Here is a 9844-nt window from a genome sequence, read left to right on the forward strand (position 1 = left end):
GACCGCCAAACTTTAAAGGAAGACCTTTTAGTTCTGGTTAAGGGATTGCAGAGGTGTCCCTTTGATTTTGTAGCACTGCTGCACACTGTAGAGATACAGCAATTAGTAGGTTTGGGGGAATAATCGGATCGATTTATGGTATCTTGAAATCATCTGCATTAGCAATATTAACGTCTAGAGGTGTAACAATTCATCCACTACATCGATGTATCGATTTATATTCCTATGATCCGACTACATCGATCTGTGCTCGGCAAGTTGGCCTTCCAGACGACATATATGGATCTAACATCGTTTTAAAAGGTAATAAATGGATTGTATCGACTAGAAATAACACATTGGATTTAAGCACGGCAGACTTTATATGGATGTGTTAATCAAGATAAAGACGTTAAACGTTACTCAATTCAGGCTGCCCGTCTGTGATGTCATCGCCACACGCCAGCAGACAACAAAACAGAGCATGGCGGATGGCAGAGGAGAAGCCGGCGAGCTAGAAATGATCAAGCCACCATTGCGGTCCAGCGTGTGGAAACACTTTTGCAAAGATGGAGATGTTCTAAATAAGTCACTCGCTGTGTGTAGGATATGTAAAGGTCAATTAAAGTTACCACAGCAACACCACAAATCTATCCAACCACCTACTAAGGCGACATGTGATTTCACACAACGCCGACCGTCCAGGCACCTCTTGCAGCGTTCATCAAGGTAACATCAGCTCTGCAGAAGCCCCAGGCCTCTCCAGTATGTTTAGTCAGAGACGAGGACAAAACTCAGCTCGGGCGAAAAACATCACGGCAACAATTGCCAAGTTCACGTGCAAAGATTTTACCTTTAGATCCATAATTAATTGATACCTGATTCCCTTACAAGAAACAACAGGAATCTAGGACTGTCCAGTATGAAAGTATTAATTTCAAGTTACTGAATCGATTCGGATCGTATCGTTCTAAATGAACCAATATCGTCCTTTAATCGTATCGGCAACCACGAATCATGATACAAATCAAATTGTTGTTAAAAAGAATTGTTACACCCCTGTTAACGTCCCTCTAGATCTAAAACCTTTAATCTAAATCTAAGAAGTATCCAATTTACCAAATCTACAATGTGTAATTTTTGGTACTTTTTTCATTTCATGTATTAATAAAAAACTATCCGTAACATGTTGCTGGCTAAGATAACAATGTAGAGTGTACAATATCAACCCCAACAACAGCATTATATATCATAAATATATTTTACATCAGCTAACCTGCTCTCTACACGGAGCGTCAAAAGTTGTGATATCACTCCATGAGTCTCCAAAATCAGTCAAACTTTAAAAAACGTACAGCCATGAGAGTATGGGAGGGGGACCGAATCAAAGAGAGGCCGGATCTGTTGGCTGTTCAGACACTATCTGCTCTACTGAACCGACACGGTGTGCAGGGATTCTTCGTATACGAATAATAAGGAGGCACACTTTACCTTTAGGAAATTCAGGTTGTTCAGATTGTCAAACTTCTTATACTTCAATACTTGAGTTATAATAACACATTATATTATATTTTATGCTCCAAAGTATCTAAAAGCACCAACACTTATAAGAATAACAGGTCTACTTAGTGATGGGCAAATGAAGCTTCATGAACCAGTAGTTGTATTTTTTGACTCCTCTAGATGGCGCTCTCTGTTCAACAAAGGGTTGAAAGTAGTGATGGGCAAATGAAGCTTCACAAGCCAGTAGTTGTATTTTTTGACTCCTCTAGATGGCGCTCTTGGTTTAAAAATAAAGGCTCAATGAATGGTAATTCAGTGTGCTTTCAACCCTTTGTTGAACAGAGAGCGCCATCTAGAGGAGTCAAAAAATACAACTACTGGTTCATGAAGCTTCATTAGCCCATCACTAGGTCTACTGTCATACATTAAACCACAGTCGCCTCGAGCAGAAGTCAGAGCAGCGATAGTCCATCGTTTCAATGTGGAGGTGAATACAAAGTTGCATTATGGGTAAAATAAGTGGTAAAACTAAGAAATATGACAATATTTTTTATCTAATGAACTTGAGAAATCCACAGCTTGTTACAAACTTTCTAGATTTTGTTCATTTCATCCCGCCCTCTATGTGTGTCTCTGCTCTGCTCTCTGTCACAGCTCTCACAAAGCCCCAGACACAACACCAACGTTCTGTTCAGTGGTGACTCTGATGACCAATAACTTTGCACGTCACGCTTACAGACAGACAGAGAGATAGCGATGTCAGCTGGTCCCTATGTTTTGGTCTAGACCATAGACTGTAAATAAAAATGGACAGCGTTGCTCCACCTCTTCGTTGTACAGTTCTGAAGCCAAAAAATCCCCCTCCTGGGCGCCGCCATTGTGCAGCCAGAGCCTGTGAAGCCTTTGTAATAAGCTCCGCCCTACAGCGTAACGTCACAAGACGCTGTGTGTCCTTTGAAGTTTCGTTCTACGGCGGCTGTGAATCAAAGGAAACAGGAAGTAAAACCCCGTTTTTTAAACTCTACTAACTAATGAAAAAGAAACTTTTCAGAAAAAAGAGGCCTTGAACACAAAACACTCAGATACTAACTACATATAACCACAGCATACAGATGTGAGAAACATTCGTACACTTGAATGGGGGAGACGGATTTTTTTACCTATACTGCAGCCAGCCACCAGGGGGCAGTCACACTGCTGAAAGCCTCACCACCAGGGCCGTATCCGGCACGCTTGGTCTAGACCTGTAGACTATTGGCTTCACACCACAGCACAATGACTTTTCTCTGTTTAAAATACTGGTATCTTGATAACCCTGATGTAGCAGGTAAACATAAGACTTGTGAAGGCTGAAACAGGAGTATGGCACTGAACTGACTATCAGCCATCACTACGAAATGAGTTTTGATCAAGAATGATCGTCTCATTCTCTCTGATCTCAAAGCTTCATAGATTTATGTTGAGTGTTTGACTCGTGGTCACTTTAGATCTGCTGTTGACCGTGCAGTAGAGGAAGCACATGCAGAAAGATAGCATGCATTTATATCCATCTATAAGTCCCGACATTAAGAGCCCTGCTGCCGTATGAACCTTAAAAGGCAAACAGTAACTGTGGCCTTGAGACTATTAGGCTTAGAGTCTGTGCCGGGCGATGTTGAGCATTTTAATCCCTTGTGAAGTCAAGTGCTGTTCTTTAAAGTAGGGTAAAGTCGTCCCTTGTACTACAGGAGATTCTTTCAGCTGATTAATAATATGTGCATTTTTGGTGCTAAGCTGCGACCACTGTAGTTCTTCAGCTCTGGCCTGCTTTTGCAGTTCACTGTTATTTTGGGGAGGTACAAACAAATCAGGAGAAAAGCCTTTTCCCCGGCCTCCCGACAACTGCTTCTGAGTGGATTATCTTTTTCTGTGCTGACAGAGGATTATCCTCACCTCTTTTTATCTTTGTTGTTTAATTTACTCAAAATGTTATTTACAATCCTGCCGTTAAAAAGCCAAAAGCCTCTCCATTAAAACGTGTCAAAGAGCGCCGTGTCACCGAATATCAGACCAATTAGTTTAAGATAAACCCGAACAGAAATTGTTTTTTTTTTATATTTAGTTTAAAAAACATTCTTTTTGTGTCCCTAACTAAAGTAAATCTGGGAGCATGAAAACAAAGTGTAAGATGAGAGCAGAAAAAAGGAGCTGACTCACATCAGAGACCACGATGTTTAGGGCCGCTACGCATCTGATTAGAGATTCATACCATGAAAACAACCTCAGGTGGTACGATCTCGCATGTAACCGCTTTAATCAGTCATACACAACATCCATAACCCCACCACAGCCTCTTAAAAGAAGAACTAAGAAAACTCCTCCATCCCCCTTCAAGTTAAACTAATCAGTTTCACACAATCAGACCGTGAACACACGCAAAGACGTCTTGTGACAGTAGACAATGTTTAATCTGGAGCAGACTCACAGACACCAAACACTGGCTCTTTCACCTTGAGACTCTGTCAACACTACGTCTCTGAAACCTGACGTAAACTCACCATGGTGTCCCAGTGTGTGATCTTACACTGTTGCAGCGTCCTGCTTTAAACTCTACTTTGCTAAGAACTTTGCTCCACTATTATGCATCGGTGACATTTACAGTAACGTCCAGACATAACGGAGGAATGACGATATAGCCATGAATAGTGTTAGCCCCATTTTTTTTTTTTTGGACTGCTCGAGAATGAACCCCCTTAGAATTTGTTCAGGTCTCAGAAAACATTTATTGTGGTCACATGTAAAGAAGTACAGCACTGGTCTCAAAATGACAGAGCTCCCGAAGGAAATCTGCAAATGAGCCCCGAGTCCAGAATATGATAACCTTATATAGAGTATCATCTTCAGAGGAGTTCAGTGGGGTGACAATACACAGCCGTCTCTTACTGGCCTTAATTTCTAACACGTATGTATCAAATGATACATATGTCTCCTAGACAAACCATCTTTTGTTCACTATTGTTCATTAGGTATATGATGTATATGTATGTGTGTGTGTGTGTGTGTGTGTGTGTGTGTGTGTGTGTGTGTGTGTGTGTGTGTGTGTGTGTGTGTGTGTGTTGCTTCTCAGCACTCAGCTGTCCTTGAAGCAGAGCTGATAACCACAAGTTTGTTTCTGTGTTATCAGTTGACGGTAACACAGTGCTCTCAGCTAACCTACTTACAGTACATCTTGAGGTGACATAATACAATGAGGCCTTTACTGGTCATAACATATTTATAAAGTATATAACTATTTCTATATGCTATCAGATATTAACATATTGATCAAATGATCAAATGATCACAATAGCATGGTGCTAGAGGCATCTGTTGGGCATCTTTCACTAATACTGTAAAACAAGACCTCATCAATACTGGGTCTCATCCTGTTCACTGGTGTCTGGAAGCTAGCATAATTTCAGACGAGGGATGGGTAGTGATTTTCAAAAATTGAAGAGTTGGGGCGCTGGTGGCCTAGTGGTCTAAGCGCCCCACATATAGAGGCTATAGTCCTCGTCGCAGAGGTCACCGGTTCAACTCCCGGCCGGTTGACCATTTACTGCATGTCTTCCCCCTCTCTCTACTCCCCACATTTCCTGTCTCTCTTCAGCTGACCTGTCAATAAAGGCGAAAAAAGCCCAGAAATATAACTTTAAAAAAAATCAAAATCAAAGAGTTACTTCAAATTTTTTCTCATCTAAAAAAAGTTTTAATTTTTTATAATTTTTACCAGTGTCTGGTTGTAATACCGTGTTCCTGCCAGACGGTGGCTACAGAGCATCTTATAGCTGTTTGTTAATGGAGTTAGGTAACCCACGAAGAAGAATGCTAACTGCATTAAATAGCAAAAGATGAAGAAAAAATGAGCGACAGTCGCAGCGGTTTTCTCCGTTTCTGAATCTCACACTACTACACACATATTACACCACGTCACAGAAACACAGACATAAAGATCGAGACAGACGCTGTCAGTGCCCGCTACTAGCAGCACCTCGTCCTGCTGCTGGTTAACGAGACTGGCACACAAATGGGCTGTTAACGGGACAGGTCTGTGTGTGTGTGTGTGTCAAGCGACAACCTCCGGTCTAAAAATATGAGTCCAATGCGAAAGTGTTAAAAACTGCAGTACATCAAGGATCCACTTGAGGCTGGCTCCGGATGTACCAGAAACCACATACACACCAATTCAAAGAAGCCGATCTTTACAGTAGTCTGGGTAGTTCGATCGGCACACACTGTACGGGGTGAATTTTTTATAACGAGGCAATTTCAAAGATATTGAGATTACGAGTCTTCCAATGAGAGGCAGAGCTGACTTGATTGACAGGAGGGAACACTGTATGTTAGCTGGGAGACTCAAAGCCCGCCTCTTTACATCACAATCGCTCGACAGCAGCAATATGGCTGCCGCCACCGATTGGTCTCAAAACAGCGCTTCAGGAACAGATGGGTGGCGTCACGGATACTACGTCCATATTTTATACAGAGTATGGTGTCTATGTGGGGGGGTATTATTGGAATAATGGCCAAATAGATGCCAATGATTATCGAATAGTATTTTGGCTTGAATTGCCCATCCCTAATTCAGACTCCACATGGCTAAAACACAGAAGCACTGCACCTTGAAGAGTGCAGCAGAAGTTTAAACCTCTTCCCTCTGCACCTCACCCTGTATCTCTGTGCGACTTATACTCCAGATTGTACAGTTAGCTCAAGGCTAACGTACTGTCTGCACATCAGCTCTCAGGGTCACATTTGTGCTAGTTGGGAACTTCACAAACTGGAGATATGAAGTCTGACAGAGAGACGAGGTATCAACATCTCTGCCTGCTTTCTTACTTTGTTGTATCCTGATGTGTTTCACTCCATCACTATCCCCCTGCAACTCAAACAAATGCAGGCTGTCATGTGATTAAACTAACACCTCTGACTTCTCTATCATCTCTACTGTAAAAAAGAAAGACTTCATTCAACAGTGCATGATGATAAAGACATCATCTCTAAGTTACTGTGAAAGGAGAAGCATGAAACACTGATCAGAAGCAGATGATCATGCCTCTGGGTGTTAATGTATATATGAATGCAAACATCAACTCATCGTGGACATACCTGCGAGGGTAGTATAGGAAAGTAGAGGCCTTAAAGATGTACGAGGCTTTGAAAAGCTCTTTTGTATTTTTAGTGAATGCGAAACTAACCAGATACGGTTCATTTTTCGTGGTTGGTTTCAGTGGTGAACATGCGATGTGACATCCCTCAGAGGCCCGGATGCTTGTGAGAACATCGCTCCCGGTGAGATGAGCATTAGCAAATTAGTGGAGGCCTTCTTCTGGAGTCCAGTTCAGTGTTTCCCAGTGCATAGCTAACTCAGCAGTCGGCCCTGACCAGAGCTCAGCGAAGGATTAACAAGAGTGACAGCATACAAATGAGCATTGAACTGGGCTGTGCACATGTGAGCGAGGCACACAGTGGGTCATTCATACACAAACTGTATCTGTTATAAGCCGGCGCATGTATGGCGTGTATGGTCCGTTCTAATCTTACAGTAAGAGCAGAGGTAAGGCCTGTGGGTTGGCAATACTTACATGAGAACATGCATGGAAATAGAACTTTCTGCACATAATACATCATGTACAGACAGTGCAATCACACACTCACTCACAAATAACCCTAATGGTGTAATAGCACGTATATGAGGACTCACTGTGCACCCATTGTTCTGCATTTCTCTGTTTTCTACGGTAATGTTAGCACTATAGTAGGGATGCACCGAAATGAGAATTCTTGGGTGAAACCGAAAACCAAATGAGGAAACCAAGGCCGAAAACTGAAATACAGAAAAACCAAAATAAATGATTATGCCAATTATTAGTACTGTTGCATTTATGGCTATGACTGTGTACTAACCTCACTGAAATAAAGGCAAGCGGGTTCTCCGCATCCATCGCGGCCTGGATCATTTCTCGTGCGTGCTGCTTTATTCCCACATCCAAGAAATGATCTTTATGAGCTTTAGTGCTGCAATCAAAGGAATAAGGGATGCAGACATGATGGCCAAGCAGGTACTGGCCGTAGTTTTTGCTTGCGTCATCACAACATTCTGTTTCCTCCGTGTTGTTTCGGTGATAAAAGCATTTCGGTGGCTGAATTTTCGGTGCATCACTACACTATAGCAATCCTGTTTTTCTGGTTCGGCCTCCTACACCAGGTGCAGCTACAGTGAAGGATTCCAGGATAGTCGTTAAACTTTGGGATGGGGGGTAGGGAGGCAGGCCTCCCTGGCTAACTCTCTGGACATGCCCCTGGTGCGCTAGAGGAACTGAGTAATAAACCATAGACTGTATAAATAATGGACGTAGTATCCGTGACGTCACCCATCTGTTTCTGTAGAGCTGTTTTGAAGCCAATTGGTGGAGGCAGCCATATTGCTGCTGTCGAGCAATTGTGACGTAAAAAGGCGGGCTTTGAGCCTCCTAGCCAACAGCTACAGTGTTCCCGCCTGTCAATCAAGTCAGCTGTGCCTCTCATTGGAAGACTTGTAATCTCAATATATTCGAAATTACCGCATTGTGAAAAAATTCACCCCCGTACAGTGTGTGCAAATCAAGAAAAGAGCTATCCAGACTACACTCATTTTTTGTACCAGGCTGTAAACATGTTTATTTCTGCTGTAAAGATCGGCTCTTTTGAATGGGTGTGTATGTGGTTACCGGGACTTCCGGAGGCAGCCTCAAGCAGATCCTCGATGAACTGCAGTTTTTAACACTTCCGCATTGGACTCATATTTTTAGACCGGAGGTTGCCGCTTGATCCCTACACTATAGCAATCCTGTATTTCTGGTCTAGCCTCCTACACCAGGGGCAGCTACAGTGAAGGACTTCAGGGTGGCCATTAGAGTTTGGGATGGGGGGTAGGGAGGCAGGCCCCCCTGGCTAACCCTCTGGACATGCCCCTGGTTAGTGTGCTAGAGGAACTAAGTCATATAACACACACTGTGAATCTTCAAACACAAACACAGACAAAGACAAACATGTAAAAGCTTGTAATCAGACTCAGTGTGCACATATGCTCCAGTGAAAAATCCCATAATTACCTGATGTATCTGCAGGGAGAGTTTTGTAACATTTGCTTAACCCTCCTGTTATGTTTGTTTCTCTCGAACAGAAATAATGTTCCTGGGTCAATTTGACCCCAAAAGTGTCAGAAGCTCAGAACCCCAAAAAATCCCAATGCACATTATTTTTTATGTAAATGTTAACTCCATTACTAAGCATGTAAATCAAGACTTAGTCCAGTGGTGTTCTTTAATCCTCACAGATCATCACTCCTTTTTCATTCAAATTAACATTTTTAACATTGGAAAGCCTTAAATATAAATACAATAGTTTAACATGACACATTTTTCTTTATTTTATTTTACATTTTGAATTCTATTTTTTTTTTTAATGAAGTGATGTTGATAGATCAACACGACACCTCTTCTTTCACATGCTGCCCAGATTTTTCTGCTGCATTTAGCTGGTTTGGAAGTCATATATTGCATAAAATACACTTTAAAAAGGGGAAATTTGACCCGCAACATCACAGGAGGGTTAATAATCCCAATTTGATGATCATGGAGCTCGTTTTATGGCAGATATAACCTCTATAATGTGCAATGATGCTGTAGTTGCTTGTGTGTGTTTGCGGTTATTCCCTGTGTTTAACCCCTTGTGTATCACACTGTATGTGGGTGTTTTCAGCATATTATTGTCTGTCTGCTGTGTTAATACAGCACTATGGTTAATGTGAGGTGTTAGATGTGCTTTATGATTATTCTTCACTTGACCTGTCGTTTTCAGAGGATTTATCTGCTCTTCACCCTAACAGAAATACAGGTCATGTTAGCTCGTCGAGGTAGCAGGCTGAGCTAAATGCACCGTTAGATTAGATTGAGACACCGGGCCGTTATGAGCCGTTGGCGGAGTGTGTGTGAAGGGATGAATGCAGAGACTGTGGATGAATGTGGTTTTACCTCTCGCTGACCAGCACCACGTCGGCATCGCTCCAGTGTTTGAACACACACGGCAGGATCCTCCTGAAGGCGAAGAACAGACCGGGGAAAACTACGGCGCCACAAGCTAGAACTTGCAACATCCTGCCTGTATGTTCCTCTAACCCTGCCCGGAGACCTGACTCTCTCCCCTCCGTTGGGATTCTCCCGATTATATGCGACGAAGAGGCATTTTAGTGAAGCCGGGGTCGGTGTGTTTTTCACCGGGAACCGTCCACCATCCACACGTACACACTGCTAAGGCTCAGCAGCAGCACCACAGTGACGAGCTGAAACAGGGACACGCACGG

The 9844-nt window shown here is 42.6% G+C and overlaps 1 protein-coding gene across 1 annotated transcript in view; it reads right to left on the reverse strand.

Annotated features, from left to right (window-relative positions):
* The window catches only part of LOC117812316 (ceramide synthase-like), a 61250-nt gene extending 51406 nt beyond the window's left edge, over nt 1–9844 (reverse strand). The window contains exon 1 of the mRNA XM_034683004.1: nt 9516–9844. Coding sequence (XP_034538895.1) covers nt 9516–9637 — 122 coding nt within the window. The 5' untranslated portion in view covers nt 9638–9844. The remainder of the gene's footprint in view (nt 1–9515) is intronic.

Source organism: Notolabrus celidotus, chromosome 5 (assembly GCF_009762535.1).
Source record: "Notolabrus celidotus isolate fNotCel1 chromosome 5, fNotCel1.pri, whole genome shotgun sequence".
NCBI lineage: Eukaryota > Metazoa > Chordata > Actinopteri > Labriformes > Labridae > Notolabrus > Notolabrus celidotus.